Source organism: Acyrthosiphon pisum, chromosome X, assembly GCF_005508785.2.
Source record: "Acyrthosiphon pisum isolate AL4f chromosome X, pea_aphid_22Mar2018_4r6ur, whole genome shotgun sequence".
NCBI lineage: Eukaryota > Metazoa > Arthropoda > Insecta > Hemiptera > Aphididae > Acyrthosiphon > Acyrthosiphon pisum.
Window position 1 is genome coordinate 82,014,281 of NC_042493.1, and position 15,323 is coordinate 82,029,603.

Below are 15,323 nucleotides of genomic sequence, written 5' to 3' on the forward strand. Positions count from 1 at the left end.
GAAAACTGACAATGTCCGTAAACAGCTCAAAAAGAGTCAAATTATTTTCAAAATTTTATCGTGTATAGAAAATGAAAATATGAATATTCAGTGAAATTGTCATGTAACTACAGATATTCGTTTTTGAATTACAACGAAATAACAAAATCCGCTATGTGAGAAACGGAGTGAATATCCAATCTTGTAAAAATATGAAATTCAAACGCTCATAAAAATTTCATTTGATTTGCTTGAAGATATTTTTTTTTGATAAAGATAGACAAACTTATGAATGATCTTGTATTACATTTTCAAATCATAGTTTTAAAAGAAAAATTTCTAACTCAAAATAATTTGGAAATTTTCGTTATTTTTACGTATTTTGTCAATATTTGAACTTAAAGTGCTTATAAAAAAAATTGTGTCTATGGTTTTTTAATTTTTTTCATCTGCCTTTGAAACAATATACTAGGAGCCTTCTATTAAAATTGCAAGCTTTTTTAACCAACAAACAAAAATTTTTCGATATTTATAGAAAAAAAACTAAAAAAATGGAAAATGTAAATGTCCGTTTTGAGCTCAAAATAAGTTAAAATATTTGGAAAATGTTATGGTGTATAGAAAATGCTAATATAAACATTCAGTCAAAATTTCATGTACCTACGGTCATCTGTTTAAGAGTTGCACCAAAAATCAAAATCAATTTGACCCCCCCAAAGTACCAACTTGATTCACTTTCCTATCAGAAAAGATACTGTTGAAGAAAATCTAAGCATTTTTACTGTCTTAAAAGGTGATGACAGGCACAAAAATAAAAAATAAAAAATAAATTAAAAACACACATCATTGTAAAATCAATAGGAAAAATAAGACTTTCAAGTATAGCTTTGCTCAATATTGAAAGACAACAAGTAAATTATATTAACATAGAAAATATAATTGACAATTTTGCAAGCAGAGAGGCAAGAAAAATGATATTTATTTTTGAGTTGACTGTTAATGTATGGTTTGTTCAATTTATTTGTTATTTAATAATTATTTATATTTAAAATGAATAAAAAAGGTTACAAATTATTACATTTATTTGTTTGTAAATACATAGGTACCTAAAATTCCAAATTATGTTTTCAAATTTGGAAAAATTAATTTTTCAATTATCAAGAGTGAAGAGGGGGCCATTCATTTTATTTACACACGGGCCCAAATTGGTGTAGTTGCGGCACTGTTTACTAGGTATTCGAAAACTCCGATATTACATTTAAGTATTTAACGTTAGATATACATATTATAATAAATAGCTTGTAACCTATTATAATTGTGTATAAATAATACATTTATTATCATGCAATTATCGTTACCATATTAAACAATTAATAATAAAATATAATAATAATATAATATAATAAAACGATTTATTCAACATTACCTGAGACATATCCGTCAAGTTGTTGTAAGACAATTGCCATACTGTAGCATATGTATTATTATCAAACGCTGTGCTGGGTATATTTGATATTGAATTGTACGACATGTCTAACATCGTGATGTTAGCACAATTTTCGAAAGCTCCACTATCGATTTCCGATATATTGTTTTTGGACAAATTTATATGAACCAAATAAAGATTTTTGAACGACAGTTTTTCAACTTTTGTGATTTGGTTTTCAGATACATCGATGATCTAGAACATTACATTATTATCCATATTTAGTCGAAATACAATTTATTTAATACAAATTTAAATATATACACTTCAGATAAACTAATATAGGTACATTTCATCAACATACTTCAACATAATTTTGTCCAGAAAACATCTGATAGTCGATAATTTTCATACGATTTCTAGCCAAATCGATGGTACCTATTCTTGTCATTGACGCAAATGTCCCTCGGTCAACTTGAGAAATTTCATTGTCGCTAAGATATAATCTTCGAAGAAAACGCATACCACGAAATAACTCAGAGTCTAATCTTGTCAGTTTGTTGCGACTCAAGTTTAAAACTCGTAGTAGTGTATTTCTTGCAAATGCTCCTCTTTAAAAATAAATAAAAAGAAATACTTATAAGTAGAGTTAGAATTGTTTATTGTATGTAGGTATTATTGCTAGATAAATTATAGTAAAACCTTGTTACAGATGGTAATGAATTATTAGCCAAGTTAATCGACACAAGCTTCGTTAAGTCACCAAAATGGGAAGAGTCGATTTTAGTAATATTATTGCTAGATATATCCAATGTTTCTAAGTCTCTCAACCCTTTGAACTGATTCTTTTGAAGCGTCCCCAATTCATTGCCTTGAAGATCGAGGTATTTTAACTTTTTACATGGACTTAATGAGTCGGGAGACAGAGACGTTAATTTTCCATTTGTTATGTATAATTTTTCCAAACGGGTCGGCAATTGACTAGAAGTAAACGCGTTGGTCGGTATATTAAATATTGAATGCTTGTCCAGGTTCAGTACTTTTAAATTGCTCAATATCTGTAATACAAATTTAATAAAATTGCATACGTTTTTTGATAGAAAATATAACTAGTAAGTGGTATTAATATAAATATTTTGCTTACTTTCAACGAACCAGAAGGAAATTCAGCCAATTTAGAGTTCACAATGTGTAATTCGGAAAGTGTGTGATTAATTCCAAAAAATAAATCATCGTCCAGTAATATTAATGGCGTATCTTGTATGATCAGTCTGTTTACAGGGGTCGAGTAAAATATGTCTCCAAATAAACGACCTTTACAAAGATATTACGTAAGTATACACACTATGCTCTCTCCAGTGAGAAAATACACGCCACGACTAGATGAAAATTGGTTCTTCTACGCATCCACACGTGACAACCTACCATAGTGGAATTGGTCTCGTAGCAGGGTGTCACGTAGAGATGAGCAGACATTGGCGTATTCTCTCGCTGGACAGAGTATAGAATAATAGATGCTAATATGCTATTTATAACAAGACAGTACACATGCATATATTGCATATAATATAATTTTAATATAACACTATAATGAGTATTACCAATGTTGCACGACGATATAGTCAAATTGTCCACGACTACGTCGCCAAGTGATGCAACGTTTGAAAGACCGACGGAGAGTGAGGCCAAGTTGCTGTTCTCGCAGTGTATCGCTAATCCGTTGTCGGAATCTGCCACGCAACGACAGGGGTGCAAAGCCAGTTCAGGCAAACTGCCTATTTTCGGACACCTATACTTAGGCCCTGGTTCGTTGTATTCGCCATCGACGTAGCAAATGTAGAGAATAAACACTAGGAATTTGCGAATCGCCATATCTCTGAATGACTAGAAAAGAATAATTTTTACTATTTATAATTTAGAATTAATTAGTAACCCATCTAATATACCTAGGTATTAAAAGAACATAATATTTGTAATAATTTACATTGTAATTTAATTTTATAATATTTTATAATAACTCGTTTAAAAATGTTATTGTATAGTTACCGTGAATTTTAGATTCTGAGCAGAGCGATGAATGTATTGATTTTATCTCGGATTTTACAATGATGTTTTTTTTTTTTTTTATTTAATTTTTTTTTTTGTGTCTGTCATCTAGGGTTGTTATGTTCAAATCACAATTTTTTAAACAACTTGTTTTAAATATGTTAAGACATGAATTTAAAACATTTGTTTTAAACGTTTTGTTAGTTGTTTAAAACGAATAAAACAAATGTTTAAAACAGTGTAAAATCCAAGTGAATGTTGTGTTTTTTTTTAAAAAAATGTATTTTTTTGGTTTATTATTAATAAAGAATAATAAATCTTTCAAAAAAATTTAATAATTATATCTATTATTGATTATCGTCCTTCATTTTAGTAACACATATAATTTCATAAATTAATAACACAGACATAAGTAAAGTACAAATAAATAAAGTACCTACTTTGTTTATTAATTAAGTAAAAACAGCTGAATTTGTTACACTTACAATTAAACAGCTGTCAACTACACTTTAAAATTTAGCAATAATAATCAAAAGAAAACAACTTGTCTAAACTAGAAAAAAATTAAAATAAAAACAATAAAATATTAATAACTGCCACTAGCCTTTGATTTATCAAAATATACTATAAATTACCATATAGTTAATATCTAAATACCTATATTTTGTATTAGGTATATTTTTTCGTATTAGTAAAATTATACTTAATTAATTATACTAAGTTAATATAAATAACCGTATAGATACATGAAATTTTTACTGAATGTTATATTAGCATTTTCTATACACCATGCCTTTTAAAAAATATTTTGACTTATTTTGAACTGTTTAGGGACATTTTCAGTTTCCATTATTTTTAGTTTTTTTTTTCTATAAATATCAATAAAATTTTATTTGTTGGTTAAAAAAGCTTGAAAATTTAATAGAAGGCTCCTAGTAGATTGTTTCATAAGCAGATGAAAAAAATTAAAAATCTATAGACAGAATTTTTTTTAAGCATCTTAAATTCAAATATTGACAAAATACGTAAAAATGACAAAATTTCCAAATTATTTCGAATTATAAATTTATAAAAATTTTTTTTTTTAAATCTAAGATTTGAAAATGTATTACAAGATTCCTCATAAGTTTGTCTACCTTTATCAAAAAAAAAAAATCTCTACAAGAAAGTCAAATTCAATTTTTATGAGCGTTTGAAATTACGACAAATTACGAAATTACGTTTGATTTTACAACATTTGATATTTACTCGATTTCTAATGTAACGATTTACTTATTTTGTTGTAATTAAAAAACAAATAACCTACTTGGAAAAATTTACTTTATCATTAAGTATTTCATGTTTTTCCCCACTGAAGTACCTATACATATATAAATGTGAATTGGGCTTTAGTATTCAGATCTGTAGATATATTTTAATTTACCATAGGTATAAGACGTATAATCTAAATGCCTACAAAATAATAAGATTACAATGAAAGTGTAGGTAGCTATACTTTTATTTTTCCTTCCCGAAAGCGAGATGTATTATAAAGAACCGAATAATCACTCGGGTAGAGACATGTTACAAGCTTTTATTCCCTATATAAAGCTATATTTGATGCCAAGGCCAACCCAGTCAGCTCCTTTAAAATACAAACCACCAGCAATTTTATTTTGGAACAAACATTTTACAACTTAAAAACACTTTTTGATACATATCATGGCAAATATTCTGGTTTTTCTATTATAAACTCATACATTTCTAATTTCAAGGTTCTTAAATTAAAATTTAAAAAAATTAGTTTGTTTATTTTTGTTTAATTTACACACAGAAATAAGTGAAGAAATGATTGACTTAATTTTTCTTTTTTTCTTTTACAAAACAATTCTCGTCCTCAACGAACCACTATCGTGAAACTATGAAACCTATGCAAATAAAAAAAAATCGACCTATCTTTGAGTGACTTCATTAAATATTTATAAAACATATAGGTACGAGTGGTACGACGTTCCGGAAAACATGAATACAATGAAAATAGATGACTATTATTTATATATAATACTGCCATAGTGCCGTTATATAATAGGTAGGGGTAGGTAGTAACTATAAATGGAAATATATGAAAACATATTATTAGTATCTACCTACTATTATTTGTTTAGTGTTAATAATCATTAAACATTACAAATCTATAATAGGTAGCCGCAGTGGGGTAGTCAGGAATTTTGTGTGGGGAGATTTTGTTTGGAAAATAATACTGAACTAAAAAGTAATAATATTTCTGAACCAGGAAACTAAATTATATATTAGTTTCATTATGGATCATAGTTCGCAAACTTCAATGAGTTATTTAATCCTAGCATGTAGATATAAGTACATAAATTGCTATATTTCAATTCAAACCTATGGTAGCCTTTAAGTAATTTATATACATTGTGACGTAGGTAGGTATAGCTTAGTAAGGAATAACTATCAATATAAGAGCAGTAAATAGGTGCATATTATTATATTATAATATATGAATCCATTTACGCTTATTTCCTTTGTATTGTCATATTATGTAGGTACCTATTTATGTTTGTCGTAACTTAACTCATATAGCCATATATTATACCTATCTAATTTATAAATTCAAATATATTATATAATATTATACACCTACTATAATCATATTTCATAATACTGACCTGTATTATTTCATTAAACAAGGACTACGATATCCGTCATTTCTTCGTTCCTGGGATTACAAATACAACACGCTTTTCTCTCCACGGTTCTTCATTGTCATCTATGAAATTTGTTAACAACTTTATTATGAACACGACGTGTATCCGTTCCTTAAACGCTCTAGACTACTACAGTTTCAGTGTATTACACTATTACTGCAACTAACTGCGGTTAACACGATGACTATATGCATAGTAGGGGTAATGTCCTCGGAAGAAGGAGAGAAAACTACTATGGAATTTGGTGCGTTCAATTTCCTTTCACTCAGTGTGCCATGAATCATAATAAATACAACACTCCACAACACCGCAGACATAATATTAATTAACTGGTGATTATTAGAATTAGTCATTAAATATGGCAAAAGTTTACCTAGGTACCTACCTATTATACGCAGAATTAAGATTACAAAATGTTGTGATTATTTGCACAAGTAATATAGGTAGGTAATAATAAAAATCATGGAACTCGCTCTGATGCAGTATAATAGTAGGACGTGTCGACAGGGCCGTATTAGCGCATAGGCACTATAGGCACTGTGCCTAGGGCCTACGAAAGTAAAATGTGTGACTACGATTTTTTTGTAATATTTATGCTTTTTTTATTATTATTATAAATTAATCCGTACGATTAAACACGTTAGCTCAACAAGTAAAATATCATGTATTTAAGAATGATACCACGATTACTGTTTATAGTATATTTTTAGGAAATAATAATTATAAATAATATATCGTTTACGTAATAGAAACAATAGTTTATTATCGACTGCAGGTCGGTCCCACCGCGTATGACTGCATAGTACTCACTAGTCTCTGTAAATGATGGCAAAGCAATTGATGCTGCAGATCAAATAAGTGCTAGAGATAAATTATAAATTCAAAAATTGTATGTTATTGACAAAGCGGCCGAGCGGATTAGCACCGTCGTCGGTTCTAATCTCGGTCTCGGGCGGCACTTCTCTTCGGGCAGTCACGGTGTCTGGAGAGAGAGGCCGCCATCCCCCACCCGAGCATGGCAGATACTTACGGGTGTCCACATGAAAATTCTGCCAAACTAAAACAAACGTGTTTACAAAAACCTACAGTATCCTCCCGCACAGTTAAAAACCATCCAATGGGCTAAGTTGTCACGGGTTAATTAATAATAAAAAAAATATATACCGTTATTTTTTTTATGGTTTTTGACAATATAATATAATATATCTGTATATAATATTTGGAGTAAAATTAATTGTTTTTAAGATCAGTTAAAATTGTTATCATATAAAAAGTAGGTAATAAAAGTTAAGATTTGATTTTTATGCTGTAAATATTTTTGTTTTTAAAGGATTAACAATAAGATTGGACACTTCCTCTCCCAAACAGAAGGTTTCTTAACTATTTAAACACTGGACATTATAGGGCCACATTAACGTGTATGCACTTAATGTCTAAATGTACTGTGCCTACTGCCTAGGGCCTACGATAGTTTTAATCCGGGCCTGGGTGTCGAGTGTGCCTATATATTATATTCATTGATTATAGGACATACCTAGGCCACAATGACAATGCAATGGCTGTGTTAAATTTTAATTCAATGATACATACGAAGAAAAACGATTCTGAGCAAAGATAGCCTATATTTCTAACTAAGGATATTTTACTATTACTAATACAGTACCTAGGTTAAATTAATTTTTGCTAAAAACAAATCTCATAATTATTAACTTATAAATTATAAGTTATACGTTATACCGGGTGATTGTTTTATCAAACAACACTCATTATTTCAAAAAGTGTAAATTGTATTGAAAATATTTTTTTACATAGTTTCAAGTCGCTTATAAAACAACGTTTTTCTTAAAAAATTATATTTTTAAATATTTAAAAATATTTAGGCAATATTTAGCGTACCTTTCCAGGGAATTTTTTCTTTTTGATAGACGTAGTAAAACTTTTTGGGAATCTTATATTAAAATTTCTAGTGTTAGCTATGAAAACAAAAACTTTTATGAATTTCTAACTGATAAATAATTAACGAAATTTACAAAATTTCTCATAGCTATAAATAGCTCACAAAGAGTCAAAATTGTTTGAAAATGCTAATATAAAAATTTGAACATTTCAAGTGTTTACGGTTATTCCGTATTCGTTTTGGAAATACTATTTCAATTGTGGCTTAAGGGTCTAAGCCCCCCAAAAATGTCCATAGCCCTCCCAAACATTTCCTACATTTTGTTTTAAGCTTATTCAATATTATCAAAGTAAGGCCCTATGCCCCCATTAGCCCTATTAGCCCCTCCAAATCTCAAACGCTATTTGCGCCAATGTTACAATATAAGCTATTTATGAGAATTTAAGATCTTATGATCCATAGAAATTGTTAATATAAATATTCAGTGAAAATGGCATCTATTGTAGGTATTCAGTTATTTTTTTTTTGAGTTACACTAAAAAACAAAATTGATTTTTTTTATCGGAAACTAGTTTTGTGAATCTCAGTTTTCCCTTAATTTTTTGTTCGTTTTCCGCTGCGCTTTTGAAAACTATTGGGAAATTTTTACTTTTGACCCCCTCAAAGTACCAACTAGTAGGTACCTACCAACACTTTCATACCAGAAAATATGCTGTTAAAAAAATTGAAGAATTTTTACTGTCCCAAAAGATGATGATACGCAAATAAAAAATTTAAAAACATTATTGTAAAATCAATTCATTCATCGCTCCGCTCAGAATCTAAAACAAAAAGTTTAAAATTCAAAATGTCTATAAATATCTTATAAAATATACATTTGCTGAAATTTTTAAGTATGTTGTAAGTTCAAAATGTATATGACTTTACGTTAAAATTTTGTTCGTGAGTCAAAGAACTTATTAAATTAATATAGGTACATAAGGTACCTACAAAATTCCTTATAATTTTTACTTACCGTTAGATACCTACAGCAATTAAAAAATATCGAATATCCCTACAAACTATATATTTTATTAATAGGTTTCTTTTATAAGCGTTTGAAGTTCAAATTTTTATGATAGGTACTCATCAAAATCACGAACTTTTCAAATAATTTTGTAAATTTTAATAGGTTCCTAATTCTTGAATTAAATTTTTATTTTTAGTCCACCCCTATAAGTACCTATTTTATTATTTTGTACATATATAAACAAATACATGATAATATTTTCAAACTAATTTTAATCTATTCAAGCCACAACTATATTTATCCTATAGCCCGTTGTATCTATACGTATTGACCTATATAAGTTACCTAAAAATTATAATAACAATAACATAATATTAAAATACCCAAGTCATTTTTATAAAATTAGTCCAATTACTTGGTAAGTACAGTAACTATACTAGGTACCATGTAGAAAAATACAGATAAGTAATGTTTATAGACGCGTATATAGTACAATAGTGCTAGTGCGTACCTATACGTAATATGCTATACTATTTAAATTATTGTAAAGCTTTTAAGTATATTTTATAGATTTTGAGGTAAATTTAAAATCGCCGTGTAAAATTTAGTTCACTATTGCTAACAGCAGGCAGTTTTGTAAAGTAGGTACTTGGGTATTAAGGCGCCGGATCCAATGTAATTTTGTATACAAAAATACGCTCTACGGAAATAATGATTCTATTTTGTATATAGTAAAATCAACCAAACTTGATAATTTTTTTAAAACTAATTGAGGATAATATTTTACAGGCCACATCGAATCTATTTTTCAATATATTAATCTCAAACTTTGTTATAATAATAAGTCTAATAAGTCTTCAAAAATAATACAAATTTAAGCGTTTTTTTATAAATTATATTATACCATTATTTGAAATAAAATAAAAATCGGATGCGACCTGTAGAAAGTCTTATTCTTTCAGATAAAAAAATAGTTATCTGTGACAATTCTACAAGGCCTGAGAATAATTCCCGTTTTGATATAGGTAATACACAATTTAATTTTCAAATTTTATAGAATTGCGGAAAATTTGAAAAACTGGCACGTTAAGATATATTTTAAAGTCTCAAAACTCAAATAATGTATTTTAAATATAACTTACAGAAAACATTGCTTTTTATTAATATAGATAAATATAATACTTTAAATAATAAAATTATATATAATATGTAGTAAAATAAATAGTGGACTTGTTACTTGTGTTGTATGCTTTGCAAATTATATTCCTTTGTTGATGACATGGAATGATTAAATATATAATATTGAAGAATCAGAGCTACTTCAATTAGATTTTAATGCAGTTGTATATTGGTGCTCTAATAATGAAATTAATTTAAACATACCAACATCCGTGGGGGGCTTAACATTTTTGTCTTATCCATTAGCGTTAACATACATTTTTAAACGCTTCAACCTACTAACTAGTGGCTACTCAGTACTTCTACTTTATTCTAGCAGAGGCACCAAGTAGGTAATATACTATATAGGTACATTAAAATACACAATTTATTTTGACATCTAGTGGTTTGTCACATTCAGGGAGGCTTAAGTCCCCTAAGTCCCCCCAATATCTGTTTATGTATAACAAAATGTAATATCATCTCCTTCCACTATAAAAAAAAACCAATAGTCTTCTCATATCTTACTAGTAAAAAAATTTAGTAAATATAGTCATTAAGTGATATATTATTATATATTATAATTATATATTTATATTGATATTAGGATTTACGTCCGTAAGAATTAAAAAATCATTTTGGTTTAACTTAATTGCAGCTATTGTATTGCCTTCAACATTATTCTAATTCTCTAGTTATTTTTAACACTATTTTTAATGTTTAAAATGTTAACCATTTTAAATAATTTATTTTGTACTGTAAAATATTGTTTTAAATTAAAAGTTCAAAAATAATGCCTGGGGATTTATTGTCCCCCTTCCATGTTGATGTTATATTTATATTTTATACCATCTGTTTTACCACAACCCTTTAAACTTGTGCAAGTACATTATTATAATATAATGAATGAAGATTATGACAAATTAAATAGATATGTCAGCAACTTGTGATACAAATGTCTGTGATGTAAGCGTACTGGTTGAGCGGTGGAGTGATGGTGAAGTCTTCGGTGGCAGCAGCTATGGGGGTGGAACCGATAAAAAACGGAGAAATGCCTATGTCACAGAATAAGGCTGGATGGAGGGTGAATGTGCAATTTGTTTCAAAACTAGTATATTGCTGACATACCAATTTAATTTATCATGAAGATGAAGAGACAAAAGTAACGCAGCATTGAAATTAGTGAAATACATAAATTAGGTATCTACGTTTGTCATTTTTGCTTGTTTTTAAATTTAAACAGTCCATTAATTATAAATTATACCATTATGGTAATATATTATATAGTACATAATATACTATATAGGTATTATAAATAGATTAAAAAAAAATGTCAAGTAAGTACCTTATTTTTATTTAATTTTAATATTCCATAATTTTATGTTTATATTAATAATAAAAAATTATGTTTTTTTTATACAGAATTTTTAAGGGTTTTTTTTATAACATACATTTTATGTTACCTATACATTTCCGATAGGTTTTGAATATTTTATGATAACATAAAATGTTAGTTTATACCATTATTATAATAAGTGGCTCAAAATGTACTAATTACTTATGTTAATAAATAAATTGTTTTAATTTTATAGGACAAAATATAATTAATTCAACATTGTGTTAATAACAATTATCTCAACTTAATATAGTGTTTAATTCTTAAAGTATCATTTGTTGTTTAACATGATAAATTGTATTAAAAATGAAGTTAATGGAAATATACATTATTACTTTTTACTTAATTCTTAGGTATGATAGTATAATAATTCCTTAAATATATCCTTTAGTGTTTTTCAAAATTAATTTATTAACTAATTCTTGATAAGTTGTTTTGTTTTTACATAAGGCAGTCAAAGTAGGTTCACCACCAAGATCTCTTAACTCAGTTAATCGTTCCTATAAATTAAATATAAATATAAATTAATTTATTATTAAATCATTTTAACAAGTATTTAAAAGCTGACCTGTAGAGTAGAAATACTGTGAGTAAATACACGTGGAGTACTCAGTATATGTGAAGGTCTATATCCTTCTTTGAGAAGAAAATCTAATATTTCTTTCAATTTAGTAGGACTAACTCTCAATGTTGTAGGATATTTGGAACTAATATAGCGAATAGTTTTTTCTGGTACTTTCAGTCTTTTAGCTAAATATTGTGCGGTAGAGTCTTTATTGAGAACAACTCTATTTTCTTGTTTTATCTCTACAGTCCTAAAAAATAATTATATTGGATTAACTAAATTTTATATTAATCAATGTTAATTGATACCTTTCATATACTTCAGTCTTACACCGTAACATCCAGGGCTTAATCGTTAAATTTGCTGTTTTAGTAAGAGAAATTCTGTGTTTAATTTGATCAATGCTGTACATAAATATCCATGTATCTTTCCAAATATCATTCTTATCGACATTATTTTCTTAAAAAAAAATATTATTTAATTGAAACCAGGAATTTAATTACAAATTAAAAAATAAAAAATAATATTTTTAAATTGCTATAAGTTTTAATAGTTAAGTAGGTTATTAATACTTCTAATTACATCATAATCTATATAACTTAATATATTAAAAAGCATAATTTATTATTTTATTTTAATTTTATACAGAATAAAATAAATTAATTACCAATTAAAATTTGATAGATGTGGTGAAGAGTTGTGAAGTTCCGCGTGAATAAAAATTTGTAATGCATCAAGTGGTAACATACTTCTTGGGGATTTTTCTAAAAATACAGATTAGTATTCATAACTGATTTTTAGTTGTTGTTATTAAATATGATTCTGATTATATTTATTATTCATATACATTATACATTCAAAATAGAGGTTAGGTATTTTTTTTTTTTTTTTGAAATTTAAAAAGTATAAAAAGAAAATTGATTAAATTTTAACTTTAATTAAAATACAAAAAATAATAAATATGACCATATTTTTTTAAAAAATTGTAGTATATTAAAAAATATTTAGTATCGTATCACCATAAGACATATATGAGCTCTCAATTTATGATTTAGACAAATGTTTACAAAACTCAAACTATAAAAGCTTATAAAAAAATAATGAGCTTATGCATTTTTGATATATCAATTTGTATATAAATAATTTATGAAGAACCTTGTATATATTTTCAAGGATTTTCACCAAGCAAAATTATTTATTGACATTTATGAGGAAAAAACATCTTATGTCTATATTTTTCGAAAACTGGTTTTTTGAGTAAAAACTCATATTTCCATTTTTTATTTTTCCCGATTTTATTTAAGAATACTGGAACATACTTTTTAAACCCAAAAGTATAAGCTAAATCTAAATTGATACATGAAAACACCCTCAATGTTAAAATTATAAGCAATTTTTTACTTTAAAAAAGTGTCATCAGGCACAAAAATAAAAACACCATTGTAAAATCAAAACATTCATTGCTTAGCTCAGAACCTAAAAGTAAAACTAAATTCTCTTGCAAATGTAGTTTGAATATGAATTATGAATCAGTATAAAGTGTATGCATTCCAACCTCAAAAGTAGAGGCAAAATAATAGACTCTATTTCCATGTGGCACAATTGTTGATTCTAAATGGGTTTTTTTAGTAAGATATACAAGTTTTGTCATAGGCATTTGAAGAAGTACAAACAAATCATCCATTTTTTTAGGATTCCATTTTTTGAGTAATTTCAGTCCATTATTTAAATTATCTGAAAAAAAAAATTAAAATCATTATAAACAATTTTTTTTAATAATATTATTGAATTATATTCAGTGTGGACGGTACACACAACTTTAATATTATTTGAATATTTATCAAATAACCAAACAACCCAATGGTGCAGAAGTGTAATTTTACTCACCTCTAAATTTCAATTGTTGTAATAGTCCCACCTAAAGTACCTATGTCTTCTGTACCATGAATATATTTTGAACCAATACTTAATATTATAATATGTAATACTTAAGTTTCATATTAATAAAGATATCACCCTACCATAATTCACCACTAACTCTGTTTTCAGGAGAGGACTGAAACTGAAGTATAAATTTGGTGCAGCTTAAGCTACCCATAAAATGTTCCGCTAGTTTCGACGCTGATAATACATGTACTTAATCTGTGCATCTATAAATTATATTGTGTTAGTCTAAACAATATTAAGCTAAAAATGTAATAATAGCAGGGTTTGAATATGGTGATTTTTTTGTTCTTATCTAACATACATGCAGCATAAAATTTAATGTATGTTTAATTAACAATGTATTAATTGATTTAGTGAAGCAATAAGAACTATTAAAGCAGATTTAAATTTCAAGTCCTCTTGAGATCGAATTTCTCACATTTTTGATTTTATCTCCCTAAGGCCTAAATCAAAAAAATCCTGGACTAAATCAAAAAAATCGTGGACTAATGAAAAAAAATTATAATACACTAATTTTTCACAGTTTTTTACTTACCGATATTCATTTTGAAAATCCATTCATTACTAAGAACTGCATTAGAAGTGAGTCCATTTTTAATACAACAGTTGAATTTCTCAGAGTAGTTTGAATTACAATTAATTTTAAATTGAACTTCATCTTGCTTTCTATCAATTATTGTACTTAGATATTTTCTTAATCTAATAACATTTGAATATTTTAATGTTTTAAATAAATTTGAGACTAACATTATATTGCGCTGTATTCAATGATAGTTGAACATTAAAATAAATTATAACTTGTGTATCCTCAAAATAGAAACGGAGTATTTTAAAATTGTACAAAATATAACAATATGAAGTTACAAGAACATGGAAAATTGGAAAAATTAGTTAAAAACCACATAAATGATTCTCGTACTCTCGTTATCATAGTAGTCGTATTATAAAAATCATGATAACAATATAAATATCATATCCACGGACAAGATAAAAAATAAAGATAAGTTTTTTTTTTTAATAAAAATCACGAAGATTATAAATGACCATGGTATAAAAGATGGATTGAAAATCTAGATTCTAGACTATATAGACCACTTTATACCTTTGGTGATTGCCGACTGGTGTAGTCACGGAGTCGGCGGTCGGCCAATGGACCATAGTATACTTATCTATGGCCGAGTCAGACCGCGGA

The 15,323-nt window shown here is 27.2% G+C and overlaps 2 protein-coding genes across 2 annotated transcripts in view; both read right to left on the reverse strand.

The window, feature by feature from the left end:
- The window catches only part of LOC100163467 (toll-like receptor 7), a 12,275-nt gene extending 5,955 nt beyond the window's left edge, over positions 1-6,320 (reverse strand). The window contains exons 1-6 of the mRNA XM_003243482.4: positions 6,121-6,320; positions 3,007-3,289; positions 2,550-2,719; positions 2,108-2,463; positions 1,770-2,016; positions 1,406-1,660 (exon numbers count right to left, since the gene is read on the reverse strand). Coding sequence (XP_003243530.1) covers positions 1,406-1,660; positions 1,770-2,016; positions 2,108-2,463; positions 2,550-2,719; positions 3,007-3,277 — 1,299 coding nt within the window. The 5' untranslated portion in view covers positions 3,278-3,289; positions 6,121-6,320. The remainder of the gene's footprint in view (positions 1-1,405; positions 1,661-1,769; positions 2,017-2,107; positions 2,464-2,549; positions 2,720-3,006; positions 3,290-6,120) is intronic.
- Positions 6,321-11,858: 5,538 nt separating this feature from the next.
- On the reverse strand, positions 11,859-15,062 carry LOC100165527 (uncharacterized). The gene is given in 6 exon segments (NM_001293467.1): positions 11,859-12,119; positions 12,188-12,434; positions 12,493-12,643; positions 12,852-12,948; positions 13,740-13,918; positions 14,667-15,062. Coding segments are annotated over 6 exon segments (1,014 nt in total). The 5' UTR covers positions 14,881-15,062; the 3' UTR covers positions 11,859-11,993.
- Between the last annotated feature and the right edge of the window lie 261 nt (positions 15,063-15,323).